Raw genomic sequence first — 23,278 nt, forward strand, 5'->3', positions numbered from 1 at the left:
AGATCTTCTATTTCGTGAATCCACTTCAGATTCCCTTGTGATGCAAGCCAGTCCTGTGGAGACAATATCATTAAGATGTAAACAGTCTCACACAAGACACATTTTAAATATTTAAAACTTATATTAAAAAAACTTTACATTAAGATTTCCATTATAATCTTTGAAGAGAGGCTGGAAGAAGGGGGCTGGGGATGGCACATGTAAGCAAGCTTCAATCTTCATTCTATGGCACAATGGATTTATATATTATTTGACATTTCATCTCAATAAACACATTCCCGTGCCCTTAAAATATAACATGAAATGATTCTACCGTTCTACAGTCTTTACCTTTTGATGGGAATGTATAAGCTGTATAAGATCAGACCTGCAACGACCAAACACACTGGCAATGCTAACTTGAGGAACCCCCTCGATGCTGCAAAAAGAAACACAGATCTGCAAAGTCACAACAACAACAAATAAATGTGCAGGGGAGGGACAGATGTGTGTGGGTGAGCAGTAGAAACAAGAAAAAGAAGAAAAATAACACGTTTACCCTGTTTTGCATTGGTCTTTAGCCGTATCATACTCCACTCACTCTTCTCTTCGTTATACCATTCTGCTTTAGATCTCACTTTAACAAGGTATTCTTGGTCTGGATCAAGTTTGGATGCGTTCATTAAGAAAAATTTGTTGTACACACGAAATTCCTGAAAATAAAAGTTTATCAAAGTTGAAAAAAAAAACTGTACTTCAATACAATATTTGACCTCTTGCTGAATAACCTTTTACCTTATATATCTCATTGTCAAGATATTTTTGTATGGATATCTGGTACGTCAATTTTATTATGTGGTTTTCATAGCCACTTTTCCAGGAAATGTTGTAGCTATCAGATGTGCTCTGGACTTTGAGATCAGTTGGGGCAGTTGGTTTAACTGAACACAAAGAGTTTGTTATAAATTAAATGATCAAAACATTGAAAATGGTATGGCGTACTGATGAATCTTATCACTAAGACCTTTGTATCACAAAGACATTCACCCCCCCACTCCCACATAAACACAAAAATGTATCAATAAAAAACAAGTATTATCCTCATAAGTAACTCACCATTAGCTGAAGGCCGAAATTTTGTAACATTTTTATAACAGTCAGAGTCATAACAAAGCGTTACGTTGAAATGGTCAGATGCTCTGAATCTGCGCTTTGTTTTATTTACAGTCACAAATGTGCAATTGTAATGATGATCCCCTATTTTTACAAGTGGACATTTAAACATGCTGTAGGGAAAAGATTAAGGGGATTGAAATAAGCTTTATCAAGATGGCAAGCAAGTCAATTTTAAGATTTAAATAGTCAGGTATTAGCATCAGTGCTGTTAAAATGGTCTAGCTCCTTAAGAATAATTTCTGCAAACAAAGAACTGTAACATTCTTTTGTATTCTCAATTTGAAATAAAATAACACATAATGGTTCTAATAAAGAACTCAGTTGAAAAACATATTGGTAATCAAAACAAAACTTACCTATGCACCACTTTATCATTAATCCATTTGAAATCCAGCCAGTACTGGATGGTAACTGTTGTGTCTCTTTTCAAAATACAGTTAATTGTAAACTGATAATCTGTCGTACAGCTGAGTCCATTTATTGGATCTGTAAGTATTAGGAAAAGTCAAGTTACACACTATGTACATTTTGCACTTGAATATGAATTGATCTTATTTATAATTTATGAATTTACCTTCATCAGTAGTACCTGCTGACAAATTAATAATGCTGCAGAATTCACACAGTATCAGCAAAGACTTCCAATTAACATGCATCTGTGGAGATGAACAAGAAAACTAGTAGTCTTGACTTTCATCATGTAAAAACATTAACATCTCTCATATTGTTTGTATTGAAATTCAGTTGGTATGTATATATTGCCCAATCAAATTGACATTAATGACAAATGAATTAACAATACAGTTAAGACTGAAAGTTCATACATCGTGTAATTCAATGATAAAGTAAAGCACTACCTTGTTCCTTTTCATGCAATAGATCTACTAAAGAGTAGAGTGTGAAAACCAGAGCCAGATTAATATGCACCACCAAAGTATGGTCATATGATCACATTTAAGATTGTATCGTATTGTTTTTAACCATGCACGGCATGTGGCAAGCAGTTTAGTGATAATAGTGAAACTGGAATTGTTTGCGTGATAATGTCTAGATAAACATATATAATAGGTACTTTTATTGTCACAAACTCACCAACACACATCTTTTCATTTGTAAAGCTGAATTTGATAAATGTATGTTGAATTTGTGTAAAACAATTGGAATATGCACACACATGTCCCTATCAAACATTAATGCATAATAACATGCTAAGAACTCAACATCAACACAATTCTTTAATGTATTTTTTTTTAAATCTCTGTATCAGATACAAAACACTACAATATCCTAATATACCAAACGTTGCACTATAAATAATGTTAAACTATTTGACGAAAGATTAATAACAATAGAAAAACATTATTTAGTTCACACAAGCAGTTACGAAGTCAATAAAACAATTATATGCAAAACAATAGTCTTCAATATTTTGGATAGTTTTTTTCTTTACAGTTCAGAGGGGCTTAAGGGGTGGATGTACTGTGCTTCTGTGGGTTGTCAGGATTTCCCTCCACGGTGTTGCAAATCATCCATTGCTTGACATAGTTTGAGCTTTCTGCTCCACTCAGTAAAGAGGAGTTCATTTGCTCCACATTATCAAAGTCTGAATTAATTGGGGGGCCGCAGTCTGACTCCATAAAGCCACTATCAATGGTGTCCAAGTCCACCCTGGGATAGCCATCATCCGACGGTTCATTTGAGCAGAAGGAGTCCAGTGAAATTTGCTCAGGTTCTATGTGTTGGGCTTGTGGCTGCCACTCAACAGCTGATGAACAAATCGATGATCGTCTTCCTTTCTGTACAGATAACCTTTCTTCGTTATCCATATTGCAATCCATTGAAGTTTTAAACTTGCTGCCCAAACTATTTGTGCTGCCTCCTAATGTGGCCTCCTCCTCCCCAGATGTGGTCACAGTATGGATAGAGATGTGGCCAGCTGAGTGACCAGTGCTATGCCCGCTTGCCCCACTGAAGTAGAGTAACGAGGAACTGTGGGGTGCCAGGCTGAGTAGGGAGACGATACCGTGTCTACCGTTTCCCTGGTTGTCCTCACTGCTTCTCTCTTTTATGCTCCCACAGGTCAGCATGATGACTTCCAACTGCTTCACGGGCATCTCTTGAACAGGTGTGTTCATCATCAAGTGGTCAGACTCACTGAAGATCGGTCGGACCCATTTCTGCGACAAACAGAATGAATGATAACTCATATGGGTGCAGTAAGGTCTACGATGTCTAAGAGACATTGTTAGCAAGCTGTAATGAACAAGTACATCATTATAATTTTGTATGTGCTTCGTATTAAAACTGTGCATCAAACACTGTGCCTTCGATGGAGGATATCCTATTGCGCAACCCTGAGCACTGACACCAGTTGAGCAAGATAAGGCCCACAAATATGCACGGAACATTTTTTCAAGTCAATGCCACATCCGATGAAATAGAGCTTCCGCTGAAGTCCATCACAGATTTTCATTAATATGTGAATCCCCTTAAAACGATTACATGAATTCCTTCATGCCCATGAAAACAAAATGTTCCTGTTATCACACTTTCAACAAACAAGCAACAGACTGAGCAATAAAATATGATTTGATGTATTAAACTATGTGCTGTTTGTTAGGTGCAACTCTTTCTTTGAGTGACAAAGATATTTTCTAGTTCTCAGGCTTTGGCTACGTTTGGCTGTGAACTTCAGCTCTCTCTGCTGGATATTTGTGTAATTGCATATAAACATGGCGTGGCATGGTGATTTTAAATCACTGGTGTTGTGCTACACTGAATGTCCTTGAGCCCTGAGCCATACATCTGTCTCATTTCAACTTCATACAATGACCAGTTCTTGAGATAATTGAGTCACAGACTGATAGACACACACACAGACATAGATTCTGGTTCGTAGTTAGTTTGTTTTCTTGTTTTAAAATGTTTTGAATGATTTGACAGAAACGACTGTCCACAAAGAAAGGAATCCAATGGATGCATTTCTCCCCTATTTTGTTTACAGTTTGGGGTTGGAATATATTGCTAGGTTAAGGGCAGCTATAGCAGCTCTGCCTCCAGGTCTCGCAGCTTGTAATATATACTTTTGATTAACTCATGGCTTCATAACAAACATTTAATAAACTGGCTGGGCTGGACAACTGACTTGATACCATTACAACAGATGCAAATAAAAGGAACAATTACTCATGTGTGTTTGTGGGACAAAGCTGAACATAAGAGCTTTGCAGCATTGGCCCAAAAGTTCCAAAGAGAAAAAAAGAGAAAAAAGTGTTGGTGCTCTGCAGACAGGTACTGTATATCTGTGGATGGACAAAGTTCCAGTTTTTGGGTGGATGAAGCTCAAAGCTTTGGTGTCCTGTATTGACAAGCATCTAGAGAACTGCGAACCTCATACTAAAAATATTTTTAAGTGATTATATGAAGATATTCATAGAAGTTAAGAAGGTTATTTGAGCAAATAGTTACGTATTGTGAGCATGCACACACAAAGACTTTTAAAGAAAAAAAGGGGGGGGTGCCGAAGGGATCAGTTCTGTATTTTTATTTCTGCTGCTTTTGATAAGAGTTAGTGATTACTCCCACCCTCCAGTAATTGTGCTAAGCTAACAACAAGTTTACTTTTAGCTGAGATAAAAACAGGTTCAAAGTCTTGATGTATTTTTGTCAAGACTTTCGGATGGAAACCCCTCGTGGGCTATATTTAAACTGGAAACAGGAAAGTGTTTGTTTCATTTCATGGTATTTTCCATCAAGGGGGTCAACTGCACTAGTAATGTATGCTTGTCATTTAATGATCCGCCTACAGCCTGTTTGTGTTGAAAAACACTTGTTTAAGCACCTGCAAAACTGAAAGATTTCACGCAGTTCTCATCTTAATCGCTGGGACTTACACTGCCATGGTTGTTTCTGTTTTACATATTTCTGTTTTGACTTACCTTGAAATCCCCATCATATGTATGGTAGAGTGGCTGGAAAAATGCATCTGGCTTTGGGATGTATTTCATTGTAAACCAAGACCTGTAAAAAAGAAGAAAAGAAAACGTCATGTTGTTTCAAACAAGAAAGTGTGCACTAAAGTGACATTGCTATTAGTATTGTCATTATTTACGTACATGTATTTAATCATTTTATTAAACAAAGAATATTTAAGAAGCTTTATGAAGCTATATTTATTTGATTCTGTTCCAGCTATACTATCTGAACACTTTGTACTTTAAGCATATTTGCATCAATAGTGTATCTCGCTTTTGCAGTGCTTTTCAACTTCCTGTGTCAGCTTGCCCTTTGACTGACATGCACTTTTGCATGCACAGTAAAGCATCTGTGGGGTTTTTGTTAACGTGGGAGGAGATGCCAGGAAAGTATCTACTAACACATTCTGTAAAAACGCAGCAGTAGATCATATCATTTACTGGTATGGATAGACATGAGCCCAAAAATGAACATAATAATAATAACCTCTATTAAAAAACATCTGACAAAAGCTGGGACACTTCTTCTAACGAGCTATTAGCTTGACCCTAACAGAATATTTTGTGTAGTCAGTTGTATAGCCCAGCCAGTCTATTGAAAGTATATTTAACCAAGGTAAAAAACTAAATACTTACGGTTTTCTGCAGTAAATTAGGCTAAGGACACCAAGGACAAACACAAATGATAGCATCAGGCTCCACCATAATATATCATCTCCTAAAAAATATGGAAACGGTATTAATGTTACAACAATGAGGATAAACTAAACTTCTGTTATTATCAAACTGATTATCTTAAAATGTGTATTTACTTTTCATGTCAATACTGTATACTGCGCGTGTATGTTTATCCAGTTCTGTGGTAGAACTCCATTCACTCCAGGGGCCTTTGTAAATATCATTAGGTCCAACTTTAGCCTGTACATCCACCATGCATTCAGCCTGTTGTTGCAACTGTATGTAGTTTATAGTTAAGTACTTCTGGTCCTCGCTTACAGTATAGTGTATGGGATCCTGTCAGGATGAATAATTAACACAACATGCAGGCATTAAAAACTACATGCTGTTCCAATGGAAATATAAATGTTGTATATTTTTTTGTTCAGTTGTAGTGCAGTCAGGCCTGTCATCAGGGAGGGTCCAAGGGTACAGAGGTTCCCAGGCCCAGGACCCGGTAAGGCCCATGCTAAGTAAAGTTGCATCCCCTCGCCCTCCCTCCCATTGATAAGTTAACTCGCACCCTCTCCTCCACCCCCCACCCCTGTGGATGAGGGGCCCAGTTGGGAAAAAGTTGTCCTCCTTTCCACAATTACTAATGGCTGGCCTGAGTGCAGTGGAAACAATTCAATATCTATAAAGGTGTAAACCCGGCCTAAGTGGCCCTCCAGAACATTTGCCAACATTTAGACCAAGGGGTGATTCCAGTAACAATCATTCGTTAAGGTTTCAGACATTAAACAATGTTTACCTTTAGGGGGTCATCTTTTGTCCTAATTCGTACTCTGTACATTAAGTTTTCAAAGTGATCATCTGTCTCCCAAGTGATATTGTAGCTTTCTTTGGTCTCTGTTGCATGCACATTAAATGGCTGCTGGGGTTTCACTATGGGGCAGAATTAATGATTGATTATTGAGGGTTATGTGGGAAAGTTCAATAAAATAATTCAAATAAACTACCAAATCCCAGATTAAAAATGTGTAACTGTTAATGGCAGATTAAAAAGGGAAACATCAAAAGTGAAGAAAGTTGTATTACTACTGAGAAGAAATAATCATATTGATACTATTTTTTCATCTTAAACAACATAACGGAAAGTACCAACTATTTTTACATTTCACTCACCCATATCCGCCAGATTCCAAAATGAATCATTTGTACAAGCGTGCATTACATTTAGCTTCTCTGAATATTTTATTTTTGAAACGCAGTTTGTTCCAAGGGATGCATATAGATAGAAATCCTTTGGTCGTATTAAGCACCAGCCTTGCGAGGATATAATTTCACAGCTGCCATTGATTTCCCCTTCAAAATCCCTGTATGAGACAAGAGTTATGATTAACAATTCATACTAATTGTTTCTACATAGACATGAAATGGGGATTCATTCAATTAGATTAGAATTGAGAATCGTTAATAGAGTGAAGCGATTAGCTTGTAATGAGCATGGCAACAATCATAAATGTCAGGTACCTGCACTCAACTTCAAGGGTCAATGGAGATGGTGACATCTCATTGAAGATTATGCCAGACCAGGAGCAGTTCAACGAGTCGTTCATGTTTGTACAGCAGTTTATAAGACAGATGCTTTCCGCTGCAAAAACAAGCACAAAGTTTGGACAGTGTTACAGTAAATAGTTAAACAGGTGACTTCCTAGAAATATATATATTGGATTTAAATATGTCCTCTTACCATCTTGAATTAAGCAGGATAGGATCCACAACAAATGAATAGCTAGTAGTTTAATTGCCATTGGGAAACATATGTTTGTTCTGCTTAATGTAACTCAGTACAAGGTACCTGCAACCTTAAAATTAAAATACATGGTTTATAGATTGTTATAAAATACTGTACAGTGTTTAACATATTACCTTTAGCAACTCTACATACTATAAGAGGGACATATTTGATGAAATACTATGGACACAAAGCAACATTACAATAGATTTAAAAAATGTATCTATAGGATTCCATGACCTTCCATGAGGAACTAGTTCAACAACAGTTTTTTCAAACCTCATTACCATTGTTTAATCAATATTACTTTTAAACATTTGAAGAATTGATTAATTCACTAGAAAAGTATTTCTGATAAAAGGTCACAACATCATTAAAAGTGATTAAACAAAATGTATCTTCAGAAATAAGATATTGTACTTATTTTACAAACTCACAAACTCATAACTCACTGTAGAACTGGCAAAATCTTACTTTTTTTGAATGAGGATTCTTCAAACCATCGTCTCTGATTTCATGAAATTGATAAACTCACCCATATCTCTGATACTTTGGGGGACATTACCATGATGTATGAATTTAGAGCGTCATCATCCGCCATGTCATTGCAAGGAAGTGGTTTCGAGGCTAAACCCATATAAGCCATTTACACAGTCCCTCCCACAGATCATGCTGTTTCTTACAATACAACCCATCTAACTTACAGCTGCTGACAAACAACAATGACTAGTATAGTTATTTTGAAAAATGACACTTATCTAAAGCCATCTCATAAGGCAACACAAAATCAAGTTATGTAATATGAAATATTATATTTTGCTTTGAGATTATGTTGCATGAATACAGTATTTAATTATATAAAATAGAGATTGTGTTGTTTCAATTCTTCCAAACTAATAAAAGTAAACCTATATAACTACTTTTGTCTTCACACATTTTCAGATACTCTAAACAGTGTCTGGCACCCCTATGATTACTAATACACATACATAATCAGTCTAGTCAGACAATCATCTTACACCTACACGTGTACAGACAAAGTGCTAGCAGTTGGCTGTGGGAATTTTTTGACAAGCAAATCTTGAACTAAATGAGTCAATTTGTTCCTAACACCTACAGGGCAAGAATGTGTTGTATCTTATTGAAATCACCCCAACTTCTTTTGGTAAAAGGTTATTGGTTTATTAATTTGAGTAAACACTGTTTCTTTGTCACTCAAAAGGATTCTATTGGTGCCTCGTGTTTATTATGTCTTCTTGTTAATTCTGCAAATACTACACTGCTGTTAAACTATTTTGTATTATGCCAATCCTACATACCTAACTAACATGTGTGTCAAATAGTTATCTGAAATGCAATATGATTCATCATGAAGTACAGTAAATAGACATATCTGACCACTGTGTAAAGCATTGTGCAGTCAACAGGAAACAACATATGAAGCTGTGGAATTTCCTGTGTACTTATGTTATTCACTAATAGAACTAGTCTTTGGATACTAGTTAGTATGGTCTCATGTCCGTGTACTATTGATAAGAGTTAATTGTGGATATTTATAAGGCTGAATAGATATCCAGGGTGAGGAGAAAGTACTGGGTAAACATTCCTTGTGATGACTACGGGGAGAGCTCCACCTCAATCTCTCTCTGCCCTGAGAGTGGTCATGGGCTGTGAGCTGTGAATCTCTTTCTCTGTGACTGTTGTAACACCATTACTGCCTGACTGTCACTATCTGTGTTTATTTTCTTGTGCCCTATAATAGATGGTCCTCCGGCTTTCAGAGCAGAGAGAGACATGCTTGAGACCTAAGACTGGTGTTCCAGTTGACATTTATTGTCAGAGGTCTGGTTTTCTCTCCCAAACTGCAGAATGCAGAGTGCACTTAATCACTCCGTTAATGAAGAGATGGAACAAACACTTTCTTCATCAAAGCCATCCCAGAACACAGGGAAACCATTTTTTTAAAGACAGAATATGGATGAATTGGACTGTGGTAGGAAAAGGCTAAAATGAATTGAAGACACTAATAGTGGCCCTCATAACAATCCTTATTCATGACAGTAATACTATAGCCGAATCCTCTAAAATTGCAGTGTCCTTGGTTGCCCTATCTTTATCTGTTTTGAGTGACGGGAACACCAAGAGTAGACAGACACATCTTAAATTGATTCTGATTGTTTTTTTACTCGAGACAACTATCATCATCTCAGTATGTCTGCGCCTCGTCCATTAATTGTATATAGCGGAACAAGTTATGTCTCATCGTGAGAAATGTTGAAATGCGTGAGAAATACAAGGTGTTGCGTGAGAAATGGCTGAAATGCGTGAGTCTCACTGCGAATGCTTGAGACTTGAAAGCCCTGAAAAAGTCAGCCGGGCTCAGGCAAGCAACGGGGGCCTCGAACTGCCTTGCATCCTCTTATACTAGCCTAGCAAGGTACATCTCTGGCATTGGGTCGTGTTTTTGCCAAATTAAATTCGACACTGCCACCGCCGGGAGGCGTTACTACTAGCTATTCACTATCCCTAACAAGGTAACCCAATACAATGGAGGCTAGAATTCTAGTTTGTTTGGCAGCTGCCACTCTTAGTTAGCTACCTAGTTTAGTCTTAATCTAGCTACATTAGGTAAGACATTTAATCCAGTTAAGTAAACCATGTGAAACAAGTAGCTATAGTTTTGTTCGGCTTCCAGCCACGTATAGCTTGCTAGCTAACGGTAGCTAGATAATTGTTTTGTTAGCTAACAATTTGACCTAGTCGTTTAGCTATCTTGACAGCTACTACTAGCTAGCTAACTTGGTAATGGAGCCGGATAGCCTAGCTAGTAGTACCAACAGCTACACTGTAGTAGTAACGTTATCTAGCAAACATACTAGTAGGTAACGTTAGCAAGTCTAAAGCTCGGTTCAGTGCTGCAGTATCTAACGTTATATATTGAGGTATCTAGCTAGAGCTAACGTTAGCAGAATGATTTATGCTGAGTTTTGTTGGCTACCAGTAAAGTCGTTAAAAAGATAGCTAGCTAGCTATCTTGCTACTATCTCGGCTAGTAGCATGCTTCCGCTGATTATTTCTATTAATTTCTAATTTTCCTTATCTATTGCGCCGTGTTAATTACAGCAAATACTTTACTGGACAACTACAGTAGTATCTAGCTCTAGTAGTGCTGGCTGGGCTAGCTGAGGGGCAAAGCAGTTGTACGGTATGCTAAAGCCATGTTGATGTAGTTCAATTCGCATTGCTTGGGTGTGAAATGTGTTATCATTGCAATCAAGCAGTTCTGTGCTGGCTTCATAGGTTAGCAGGTATAGCCAGCTAACTTAACCAGCACTAGAAAGTAATTCAGTTACGTTTATCTAAGCTTGATTGAGCTAGCAACGACCATAACATTGGTAATTCGGTTCTGAAGGGATCGCTTACATTTAAGAAACCATGTCTAGCAAAGCCACAACCAAGGAAAAAAAGTCTGGTTTTAGCAAGAAGCTATTCCGGCGGAGTTCTGTACGCTCTGTCGGTAGTTTTATGAGCAGAGTCTTAAGGACCTTGTCAACATTGTCCCATTTTGGATCGGAGGTGCATTCAACTGAGGGTGACAAAGACGATGGTGGGTTCATATCATTTAAGACAGGAGGTAAGGATGCCCAGCCTTTGGATGACACGGACTGTAGCGGCTTCCTTTTTGGAGAGAAGGTTCCTGGAGTGTCAGGTCTCAAAAACCATGGAAACACCTGCTTCATGAATGCAATTCTTCAGTGCTTGAGTAACACTGAGCTCTTTGCTGAGTTTTTGGCACTGGAACAGTACAAGGGTGAGGGAATCGATGAAGAGAAACCGAAGACCAATGGTGTGCTTTTGCAGAGGAAAGCTCCGCAGCTCAGAGGAGAGGTTACAGAGCAGCTGTCTGGCCTGGTCCGGGCTTTGTGGACTTTTGAGTACACTCCACAACACAGCCGAGAGTTTAAAGTAGGTGTTTAACCTATGTGCATGTGGTCCAAGTTGAAGTTTGAAATTGCCACACTTTACATTTCATGTACAGATGTTTTGAACAGACTGATCTGAGCGTTGTGTTCTTTGTTAAAGAATGCTGTGTCAAAAAACGCCTTGCAATACAAAGGGAATGCTCAGCATGATGCACAGGAGTTTCTGCTCTGGCTCCTGGACAGGGTACATGAGGACCTAAACTGCATTGTACACCCCAACAACAGGCCATCAATAAAGGTACATTCTACAATTGAACAGCCGTGAATTGCATGACTTTGCTGGTGTCTAGGTTAGTGCAGTAGAGTTTGTGTGACTTTGACTGTGCAGATGAGCTCTAAACCGTTTCTAAGGTGTGTCAGCAGCATATTACAGTAGTGGGACACTCATTAAAATGTCCCCAGCAGCAGATATAAATCCAAATGACGGGCTGATTTACTGACCAAACCAATTTTTAACTGACATGACTTGACATGCAAAACAGGTTTGGGTTAAGAGCCTCCCCCGAAGTACTCAACTGGGGCTGTGTGAACAGATATGTGGTTACGTCATTTGTTGTTGAATTATTTGAGGTCGATCCAATTGGCTGTGATTTAGTTTTGGCAATAGCCATTAAGACTGTTTTAATGGTAATGTAAAATGTGAGTGTAGAAATCCGTTTGATCAGAATTTAAAGCATTGTTTACTGGTTCTCTATACATGACCCCTGAACCTTGCTTTCCCTTCTCATTGCCAGTCGTTGTCAAAATCGTATATGACTGCAAAATGTTTTACACTCAAGCCATTACATTTTATAGTGCTTTTCAACAAAATCATTGTAATTGTTTTCTATTCAGCCACCAATTGAAGAGGATGACGGAGGCCTTGAGGGTCCTTCTCCTCCCCTGTCTGCTGGTTCATTTGTTCAGGAACTATTTCAGGCTCAGTACAGGTAGGCTCAAGCTGTCCCGTCCCCCCAAGGGGTTTCGTTCTTCGCCGCAGCAGACACGTACCTGTCCCGCACCCGATGTTTGACTTGGATCTTTTGCCAACAGGTCCTCACTTACTTGCCCACAGTGCCAAAAACAGAGCAACACCTTTGACCCGTTCCTCTGCATCTCTCTGCCCATCCCCTTACCTCACACACGGTGAGTAGTGCACCCGTCCTCTGTCCTGCAGCCAGGGGGCCCGCTGGTTCAGACAAACAGTGGGACTATTCTGGATATCCATTATTATTCATTTCATGTTCATGTACAGTATATATTCATTATTTAGATAACCGTACATTTTCTCAACAGATCAGGCCATTGTTTTTTATGTTCCATAGGATTTAAGGGAAACTAGTGACTTTTGGTTTTTGGCCTCAAACTATGGAGACATGCTTGTGAGCGTCTTTTCTGACCCCCATGATAGTGAGGCTATTTTTAAAAGCTTGGCTACGCTGTCAGATCAGGGAGAGAGCTCCTTGTTCAATGCAGATTATTTTCAATCTTCTAAATTCATTACTGTCCATGCATAATTAAGGAAGGGAATGGTGAGGGGAAATTAAGAGATGTGCAGTGACAATTTCTGTCAAATCAGTCCTCCAACATGTCTGATTAATGACATAATAATGTGCTCTGCCTGGCTTTTAGTTCTCTCTCTTTGAGGATTCAAAGTCCTTTTAGTCAAGCTTTCTTAATCAGTTATTACTTATTTGAGAAGCATGTGTTGACCACTTCACATAAAAAGATTTTCTGTTAAGCTAAAAAGCATTGTTGGAAAAATGATCATATAGACATGTAGTTTTGTGAGGGTCAGGCCTAAATTAAGCCATGCAAACCTAGCTGAATTCACGTGACAACAGATCTCACTGTCAATGTCTAGAAAGGAAAGCTCACTTTTAATGCAGGGGGTTCTCTAATTCGTGGAACATGGAACTGCTGAGAGCCACATTTCTCAGCACTCCTGGCTAAGCTTTTAGTCCTGTCAGCTAAGGCAGTAATCCACTTTTTCCCCAGAGGAATCCTGAATATAGAGACAAAACCCACATAATAGCAGGGACGCAGCAACACCATGAGAGGAAATACCGTTTTTTGAAAATAGAATTGGATTATCCATACTATAGATTCAACGTTTTTTAATCGGGTCTCATGGTGTTTTGTCCTCTTCCAGGATGTGTGGGTACCCGCTACCCGTTATTGGAAAAGTTCAGTTTTGGGTGATAAACTAAATGTTGCATTTGCGGTTTCCATCACCTTCTCAGGCCTCTGTATGTGATAGTGGTGTACCAGGGAAAGTACTCCCATTGCATGCGGATCGGAGTGGCCGTGCCACTGAACAGCTCTGTGTTCCGGCTCCGAGAGGCAGTGTCACGTGAGACCAAGATCCCCACGGACCAGGTAACCTTTTCTCCTCCCTCCAACCTCTGCTCCGTCATACTAGCGTTGCGCGCACGCACGCACGCACGCACACACACACACACAGGATTTGCAGCAGTTCTCCAGAAGAGTCCTATAATCACAGAGGCACAGTAACAGTATCACTTTGTAAGAGCATTGTCGTATAACCAGTCATTTTTCAGTTATCTAAATGTTTTTGCAAGGACGCGGTTGGAATGAATGAGTGTATGGGGGATGAAGGGGGAAACAAGGAAATGATGTGTTCCTATGATTTGACATAATGCAAAATATGTAAGAAAAAATCCCTGTCCTCCCATCCATGTACGCAGTTTGTCCTGACGGAAATGTACTACGACGGGTTCCATCGTTCCTTCTGCGACGACGAGGACGACCTCAACGTCATTCAAGAGAGCGACTCCATCTTTGCCTTTGAGACGCCCGAGACCTTTCGATTGGAGAACCTTCGAACTAAAAGAGGTATCGCTCTCGCCCGATATACTGCTCTGACGTTCTTTTTGAAGCTCTTCAATCGTCTTCATAAAGGTATCCCATGGTGACCCATCCCTAACGTTGTGGTCCTCTAGGGAGTCTTCTTGCAAACCTGAATCAGAACAACTTGAAGTATGGGACTGAGAGCAGTAGGACTTCATCCTTCATGCAGGGGGCGGTGACTCCTGTTTCGGCTTCGCCCAATAAGAACATGGGAGTAGAGAAGATGATCCTGCTGGTCTGCAACCGAGCCTGCTCTGGCCAGCAAGGGAGAAGGTACCACAGAACAGTTTTATAGTTATTGTGCACAGCAGCATCAGTGGCTATCTAATAGGCTTCATGGATTCAAACTCTAAAAGCAGACTTGGCGTGTAAAGCTTTGCTGAAATGGTATCTCATGATATATTCGGAGGACTAATTTGTGCGCTCTCTCAAGGTTTGGTCTACCGTTTGTACTGTACATGGAACGTACTGTGACTTGGGATGCACTACAGAAGGAGATCCTGGAGAAAATGCGTCACCTGCTAAGGCCAGGAGTTTACATTCAGGTTGGCCACCAGTCCAAATGACAATTTCATTGTCTTCATTGGAAATAAGAATGCCATTCTGCTTCTCAACATGTGCTCATGGGACCACCTGCAGTCAAGTGGTGGGACGCAAACTGTTGAGTGACAAATGATTGTCTGTCTGTAGGTGGGGCCGTTCAGCCTTCGGGTGGTTGGTGTTGTCGGGATCACCTATCTTCTACCCCAAGACGAGCAGCCCCTGTGCCACCCCACAGTGGAAAGGTCAGCCCTCTCGCTTGCTTTTTAGATTTCCCTCCAGCCCCGACAGTCTGCTATTCTATACAGTTCATTGATTTCCCTTATCACATTTCATGCAAGGCGCCCTCCCGTTGCAGGTTGTTTACGCTCAACCGATCCTAGTCCTCAAGCCACACACACGCATGCCCTGTGAGATGGGTGCATTCCTATTCACGTTGTTCAGCAGCATGCTACAACATGCTTTTTTGTATTTTTTCCCCCCTCGGTTTCCTGCTCAGCGTGTTTGGTTCATGCCCTAGCTGTTGAACCTATTTGTCTCGGAGTAGAGAATAACATGTGCCGCCTTCCCATGTGAAATATCACTTAACACAGCAGCATACGATGTTTTGCATCGCAATAAGAATTTGAAAACCCCCATCGAGTACCAAAAGTCCATTCAATTGTTGTATGATATGTTAGTTAATAGTGGTCAATGTTTGTTTTTTGTTTTTTAATCAGAAAAATAGTAAAACTGGATTTGTCTCTCCTAACCTAATCTGCAGAGCATACAAGTCCTGCGGACAGGGCGGACCTCCACATGTCAAGATAGTGGTGGAGTGGGACAAGGAGACCAAGGACTAGTGAGTGTAGCTGAAGGAGGATTGTTTGTGCTTTTTGTCTCTGTTTGATGAACCGTGTGTGTCTAGAGTGCAGTAAGATCTGCTGGGAGATTCATAACCATGGCAGATGCACAGAAACAGTTCACACTCAGCAGAATAAGAACAGGGTAAAGAAGAGCCCTTTCATGTTTGTTTTTGTTTATACCTCAAGGAGTTGGTCTGCGTTCTTATGATACGACATCGGCAAAAAGATTGCAGCTAGGAAGAGAGAATGGCTCAGGGTGTCAATCATCTGCATGTTTAAATTTTCGTTTGGAAAAAGGAGTTTATCAAAAGGCCCAACATGCCAACTTCAGAATCTGCCTCCTGCCAACCTTACAGTTGACATCTAACCAAACGGCTCTTTCTCTAAATTCACACACAGGTTTTTAAAATGTATACATAAGACTGATTCTACAATGCTAAAAAACGGGACCTCACATGACAGGACTGTCGTTTTTTTTCTCTCCTGTGGAAGTCTTGACTGTGATCCCTTTTGTCTGCAGTCTGTTTGGCCACACTGAAGAGGAGTACATCCCTGATGCAGAGAGTGTATATCTGCACAGGGAGCAGCATCACCAGCCCCAGGCCTGCACTCTCGCCCAGTGCTTCCAGCTGTACACCAAAGAGGAACAGGTAACGCCACTGTAACGTTGAGACGCTTAGCTCAACGTGATTGGGCTGAGGTTGAAAGCGACAGTTTGCTCTTTCCCCACCCACTGGCTTGTCTACTGTTCTGGATAGCAAATGGACTGTCACTTTCGGAGATGGCTGGAAATTATATTCCTAATGCTGTCTCCGGAAAAAGAGAAGCATGGCATTACTACTATTAGAACTCTGGAGAGAGACCAGCGAAAATGTGAATGTACTCTGTAATTAGCTCAGGCTTATGTTGGCCAGTCACAGAGCTGCGTTGAGCCAGTCTGGTCTCAGAAATGCGGGTACTGAGAGAGCGAGAGAGAAGGAAGAAGAGAGAAATCCGGGGCCTCCATCCCGCGTGTGATGCTGATTCAAAAGCATTGCTGCGGGAGCTTTTCCTTGATGCTGCTGCCTGGATTGTGTGTGTGTGTGTGTGTGTTCCAGTTGGCCCCGGACGATGCCTGGCGCTGTCCCCACTGCAAGCAGCTGCAGCAGGGCCGCATCAAGCTCAGCCTGTGGACCCTGCCGGATGTGCTCATACTGCACCTCAAGAGGTTCCGCCAGGTACTGCACCCAGAAACGGCGCCAGTGTTGTTCGAATGTTTCCCCTGCTTGGACCCTCCTGTCTTCTTGACTCGAGCGGGTAAGGCTCGTTCCGTGCTGACCCGTGTGCTCTCGTCTGCAGGAGGCAGACCGGAGGGTGAAGATGCAGAACATGGTGAGGTTCCCGTTGCTGGGGATGGACATGGCGCCCCACATGGTCAAGAGAAGCCAGAGCAGCTGGAGCCTGCCTTCCCACTGGTCGCCGTGGAGACGACCTTACGGCCTGGGACGCAACCCGGACGACTACCTGTATGACCTGTACGCTGTCTGCAACCACCACGGAAACATGCAGGGCGGCCACTACACAGGTAAAGCGACTTGACAGCAGAACGGGTTGGGTCCCGTTTTTCCCGCCCTGGGTTTGCCTTGAAAAAGCCTCCCTTTCTCTGCTCCGACAGCTTACTGTAAGAATTCCATCGACGGGCAGTGGTACTGCTTTGACGACAGTGAGGTCCAGCCCGTAGCGGATGATGACGTCTGTCAGCAGACGGCCTACATCCTGTTTTATCAGCGGAGGACCACCATCCCTTCCTGGTCAGCCAACAGCTCAGTCGCTGGTGAGGGGGACACACACTGTGGACTGCGCAGGACTAAGGAAACGGCTCTCCCTGAAAGATGTCTGTCTGGGAGGGATGTTGTGTGAGGGCTGTTGCGTCTGTCTGTTTCAGGCTCCACCAGCTCGTCTCTTTGTGACCACTGGATCAACAGGCTGCCGGGTAGCAGGCCTGCCAGCCTGGCGTCAGGGGCCTCCTCCAGACGCACTTCTCTGGCCTCGCTGGCCGAGTCAGGGGACTTTATGGGGGACCGTATGGAAGACGATGGTGAGAGACGTGAGGTTATCCTGCCTTATTCAGCCCTGTCGTCATTCGTCGTCCTCCGTCTCTCTCTCTCTCTCTCTCTCCCTCTCTCTCTCCCTCTCTCCCCCCCCCCCCCCCGTCTCTCCCCTATTCATGTCTGGCCTTTCCCTGAACCAATGCCGTGCTCGGTCAAGACATGAATACTCAAACCTGTTATCGGAGTTTTGACGTGACCCTCTGTGTCTTCCTTTGGCAGGAGGATTCTCAACCCGCCCCTTCGTGAGGAGCATTCAACGCCAGAGCCTGTCCTCCAGATCGTCCGTGGCCAGCCCGCTGTCCTTCACCGAGAACGGGATGAAGCCCTCGTGGTCCCTCTCCGCCAAGCTCCAGATGCGCTCCAACTCCCCATCCCGCTTCTCTCTGGACTCCCGCTCCTCTCCCCCACTGGAGAGGATCGGCGAGGCCTGCGACGACAAGGTGTCCACCTCCTGTTTCGGTAGCTACAGCAGGCACGAGCGTTACTTTGGCAGCAGGGCGCCCCTGGCCATGATGGAGGGCAACGGCGGCGATCTGGATGGTGGGAAGAGGTTCCTAGATGAGGTCTACTGCAGGGCCCCCACGCCAGCGGACAACAACAACCAGATCACAGCCCTGGACCAAAACACGCAAGCCACCGTGACCAAGGAGCAGAAACGCAAGAGCAGCATCGGAGGATTCTCCTCCAAGTCGGAAACGACCGGGTCGAAAAAGAGCTCCGGCAAAGCCGAGCAAGAGAAATCCTCCAAGAAACGCCAGTGTGCATCGGCGACGCCCAAATCCTCCATCTCCCAATCGTTTTCCAGCCCTCAGGGGAAGGGCCTCAGAGGGATCAACTTTAAAGACAAAAGTGCCAATGCAAAGACCAGCAACGCGACGCCTACCGGGACCCCTTCCAAAAAGAAAGAGTCTTCCCCTGGTCCAGAGGCAGGTACAGCCGGCACCCCACAGCGGAAACAACGCATCTCCTCAACGCCTCAGTCTTCCGCGTCCCCCTCCCCCACGGCGAAGAAGACTTCCGGCAGCACTGAGACTTGCTCCTCCTCCTCCGGCAGCCGCAAGAGACTGGTGGAGAGGAGCTACAGCAGGGACTCATTTGGGCTCAACAGCCCCCTGGTCGACAAGCCCCGGGGCGGCTCTGCCACGCGGGCCCCCCTGCCCAGGAGCGGGGACAGCAGCCGGCCCGACAGGAGGCCCTTGAGGAGCTCCAGCAGCATCTCGTCCATCACCAGCCTTCGCTCGCCCAGCGTGTCCTCCAGAGACCTGCGTCGTAGCAGCAAGTCCGAAGACAAGGGCCTGTCCTTCTTCAAGAATGCCCTGCGGCAGAGAGAAAGCCGGCGCTCGGCCGATTTGGGGAAAGCCACCATCCTGTCCAAGAAGTCCTCAGAGAGGACAGCCAGGGTGAGCAGCCAGACTCTGAACAATGGGGGCGACGGCGGAGAGGCAGCAGACAGCGTCTCACTCCAGGCCTGCACTGAGCCTCATCTGGGTGAGCTGGCTCCGGAGGGGAGGGTGTCCTCGAAGCCCTCTGTCAGACACTCACTTTTACCTGTAGGCAAATCCAAGTCTTCCACTTCTGAAACAAGTCTTAAATCTCCCACTAATGGGAAAAAGCCTCTTGAAAGGATGGCATCTTCCAGAAAGCTATCTTCCAGCATGCAATCTTCTGCACGCCCAACACAGAAGCCTCAATAATATATCAACAGTAGTTTCATTTTTTAGGTAATGCAGCTATGTTATTTTATGTGCCTAAGATATACATAAATATAAATATGAATTTATATATAGAGAGAGTATAAAGTATATACCTGTATTTTCTTTTAAGAATCAAGATGTAATTTATCAAAAGCGCCTTTCAGTCCTATCATGGAACCAAATCATTTGCCTTTGGCAAAGTATAAGTCCACTACTGTATGCTAAACTGAATAGGAATGTTTTAAGTGAGCACTTTGTATATTTTAAACATTCTTTCCCACTACATAGCTATAAAGTACCCTAACTGTCAAAAGATTTAAGTAATATAATGTGTTATAGTGCTTATACAAACGTTATAATTTATCTGGTTCAATGAGCTTGGGGTGACAAACTACAAACTTCATCTTTGATCTTTGGAAGGAGTTCTGAAAGAAGTGACTCCTTCTCTACACATGGTGCTGTACCGTGGGGCAGTGTTGTTCTCCGCACTGACGCCATTCAAATGCTGAGTTTCCCAAGTATGACCACAGTTTTCGTGAACACTTTTGAACATCTTGGCAGCATTTAGTTGCATAAGCTGTGGTACCTCATCTGAGGCGATAATGTCTGCCATTTTTTGAAATAACAGGCTGCCATAGAGGTAATCACAACGGCTTCCTTCAGTTGGAAATATGTACATTTGTGCTTTTTGCCTTTAGTTGATTGTAAGACAATGACGTGACAATCTTTATATCATACTTTTAGAATTTCAGGTGGCAAGATCAGCATTTGGATTTCCTTATGTTGCCTATCTAAGGGTAAAACTCGTTGCAGAATCTTTTTTTTTTTTTTTGTGATACAGTGATGGCTAGAAGAGTGAACATAATTACAACTTTTATCGCCACCCCGATGTTGTGCTACCTTATCTTTTCAAAGTTGTTTTCAGTTGCAATAGCCTTGAACTGCCACAGAATTTGCCCGTTTCTAGTTAGGATTGATCCAAGCCTGCAAGTGCAATACTTTGTTCATGTCACTGCAACCCCATCCGAGTTGGTTCGTGGAGGGAATGTATTGCATGTGCTTCTCACAAATGTCGAACCAGATTCCCCAGCCAAGTTTGATAGATGTCTATCCAACAGGTCCCAGGTTTATTCCAGGTTCAGGTCACTCTCGGGATGGCTTCAAATCAATTCATGCCTCTACCACCCGACAGCTTGATCATTCTTTTTTCAGATTGGGGTGTCACTGCATACCCCGTCGCCCCCCAAAAATGCTATTATTATACAGTTTAATTGGCTTACTAATGAAAAACATCTCAAATGCAAAATATTTCTGCGCACACTGCAATTTCTCTTAGCTGCACAAAATGTAAACAAACTAAGCACATAAGTACCCATAGAAATGAAGGACAGTGTTGTTAGGGCAATAATGCAGAGAGGCTCATAAGTATTTCTGTCTTAAGACACATCATTGGAACACTTGTCTGTTGTAGCATTAATTGGCTTCCACCCAAAGCCAGACTGCTGACTACTTCACTGCCTGTAGCTACATTCTATCTTACATATTCAAAACTGGTCATACGTTCATTATGACATTTAGGTCAAAAGCAGGAATTCTGGTTTGAGAGGCTTTAGGGAGGTTAGCAATACTCTTAATAATCTGTCACTTTTAATTGTTGCCACTGGCAACTGTCATTGCTATAACTATGGAAATGGTTTGGATCTAGCTGTAGCAGAGTGTCACTAAATGGCCCTTCTGCTGTGTCCTGTTAGACCTCAAGACTCAAGCTCCTAGGTTTTGTACTCTGAGTTAAATCTTTGTTTTAAAGTCAACGTCCGTGAATGGGGAGTTGAGTAACCCTGTGACCACGTAATGCTGAGTTGACACAATTCTGCCGTTCCATGCTTGCAAGGCAGAACCTTTCTCTGGCCCTGAAAGGTTAAATGGCGCATATTCCTCTTCATAGTACCATTATGAAAGCTGCAGCTTCTTTTCACCTTTTTGTTTGAAGTAGATGCCACTGTGATGCCAAGCTGTGGAATTCCATAGAGAGACGTATGGAAAGCAGTATTGCATGATGACACAAAAGCATGCATGTCTTAAACTATGCAAGAGACTGTTGCTATGTCCTCTACAGAACAATTTATGCTTTTTGTTTTCCAAATGCCAGTTACAGGGAGCATAGCTCACGACTTCCATTGCTTTATTTGCACTCCAAAAAAAAATGAGGGTAATCATCACTTTAAAATGGCTAATGTTAGAATGTCAATGCTTAAACATTTTTTTCGTGTGTATATATATATATATTATTTTCTTTCTAAGGAGCTGTCTTTGTCGTTTCTTGTTCCATGTTTGATTTGTTTATAGGTTATCCTGGTGTTACAGACGTTTTTGTTCTAGGTGCTTCAACTGCAATGTCACTCGTTAAAGAGTGACTTGTATACCCCCTTGCCATCACCAGCAAGGACACAAACACTATGGATGCAACTGTCTCCCCTTTCACATTTCAGATAGTGTGTTTTACATACGTAGGTCATTCCTATACTTTGGTCTTGTTTGATTTATACAATTATTACAACTGGAAACAAAAGACAAATGTAAAGCTAGCTAGGTCATGAATGTCACTAATAGTAATCAATTGGAGTATAATCCTCCTTTTAAGAACTTTACTGGTGCCATCAGGAAGAACAACTTGTCATTTATTGTATTAGTGCATTAAAGAGATCTAATATATTCAGGAAATGTAACTAGATATTCATAACTAGTCCTTAGACTTTGTATGAGATAAATCAGTCTTGAATAGTGTGATAGATGAGTATAACACCCTTCATTTTTCAGTCCTTGATTCACTCTAGACTGGAACTCATAATACCAGGCAGTGTGGATGTCTATCTGTTCAACAATGTCATTCTGGAAGCTTGTTCAATAGGAGCAAATGAAATAATTGCGCAAAATGAGACTACGTCAAAGCTTTTTATGTTAATTTATTTGTGTGTTTTATTAATGATGTGCAAGCACCTTCAATATGCATATTTCTTTTCATATATCATATTTTACCATTTCTTTTTTATGATACATTTCTTTGAAAGAAGCAAACATTTATAAACATTGTTGGTTTACCAATGCAAGAACAAAAATGTATGAAAAAATTAAAACAGGTATAAAAAATATAAAAAGACGTTGAATTATTTGTCCGTAACTGCTGTGTTCTCAATGTTTACAATAGCTCACCGTACTCTGTATGGCGTATGCATGTACCATTAACTATTAACCACTGGAGGGAGCTCCTCTCCTTTGACTCAGTTTGCAATTGGTAGCCAATTGCTTGTCGTTCTGCCATACATTGAGTTTTAACCTTTTGATATATAAGTGAATCCATTGAAAGTGTTAATCATAGTGCCAAAACCATTATTTGTCTTGGAAAGCATCAAAAAATCTTTCCACTCCAGTATGTGTCAAGTGCAACATGACAAGTGACATTGTTCTGAACTAAGAAAAAATGGCAGCAAAGCAGCTGTAAGATTAAGCTGCCAGAGGGGTTTCACTGAGCTTGGTTTTGAGCCACATATGAAAGCTTGTCTACTCATTGAGTCACAGGCTGTGCTGTTGCTCCTACTCAACACTGTCAACAGATCTATTACATTGCCTGCATGAGACCCATTTAGAAGTATTTTTTTGATCACAAGAAAAGTAATATTCCTGCCAAATATCTA

General features: G+C 41.8%; 2 protein-coding genes and 1 long non-coding RNA gene across 3 annotated transcripts; 1 reads left to right on the top strand and 2 right to left on the bottom strand.

The window, feature by feature from the left end:
* Window positions 1–329: 329 nt before the first annotated feature.
* On the bottom strand, window positions 330–915 carry LOC136938374 (uncharacterized). The gene is made up of 3 exons (XR_010875268.1): window positions 775–915; window positions 539–692; window positions 330–418 (listed from the first exon to the last, which is right to left on the bottom strand). It is a non-coding gene; the product is annotated as an uncharacterized lncRNA (long non-coding RNA).
* A 1,385-nt stretch (window positions 916–2,300) lies between these two features.
* On the bottom strand, window positions 2,301–7,611 carry LOC136938370 (interleukin-21 receptor-like). Its single transcript, XM_067231662.1, has 8 exons — window positions 7,540–7,611; window positions 7,320–7,440; window positions 6,972–7,162; window positions 6,598–6,731; window positions 5,942–6,143; window positions 5,766–5,847; window positions 5,094–5,175; window positions 2,301–3,332 (listed from the first exon to the last, which is right to left on the bottom strand). Exons 1-8 carry the CDS (start codon window positions 7,598–7,600, stop codon window positions 2,619–2,621), a joined length of 1,587 nt encoding a protein of 528 aa, XP_067087763.1. The 5' UTR covers window positions 7,601–7,611; the 3' UTR covers window positions 2,301–2,618.
* A 3,321-nt stretch (window positions 7,612–10,932) lies between these two features.
* LOC136938368 (ubiquitin carboxyl-terminal hydrolase 31-like) lies at window positions 10,933–22,725 on the top strand. The gene is made up of 16 exons (XM_067231660.1): window positions 10,933–11,550; window positions 11,668–11,805; window positions 12,402–12,496; window positions 12,600–12,692; window positions 13,790–13,925; window positions 14,255–14,402; window positions 14,510–14,690; window positions 14,851–14,962; window positions 15,108–15,202; window positions 15,721–15,798; window positions 16,323–16,452; window positions 16,900–17,019; window positions 17,141–17,366; window positions 17,457–17,615; window positions 17,727–17,879; window positions 18,112–22,725. The coding sequence occupies exons 1-16, from the start codon at window positions 11,020–11,022 to the stop codon at window positions 19,584–19,586; spliced, it is 3,870 nt and encodes a 1,289-aa protein (XP_067087761.1). The 5' UTR covers window positions 10,933–11,019; the 3' UTR covers window positions 19,587–22,725.
* The last annotated feature ends 553 nt before the right edge of the window (window positions 22,726–23,278 follow it).

The sequence above is a fragment of the Osmerus mordax genome, assembly GCF_038355195.1.
Source record: "Osmerus mordax isolate fOsmMor3 chromosome 3 unlocalized genomic scaffold, fOsmMor3.pri SUPER_3_unloc_6, whole genome shotgun sequence".
NCBI classification, from domain to species: Eukaryota; Metazoa; Chordata; class Actinopteri; order Osmeriformes; family Osmeridae; genus Osmerus; species Osmerus mordax.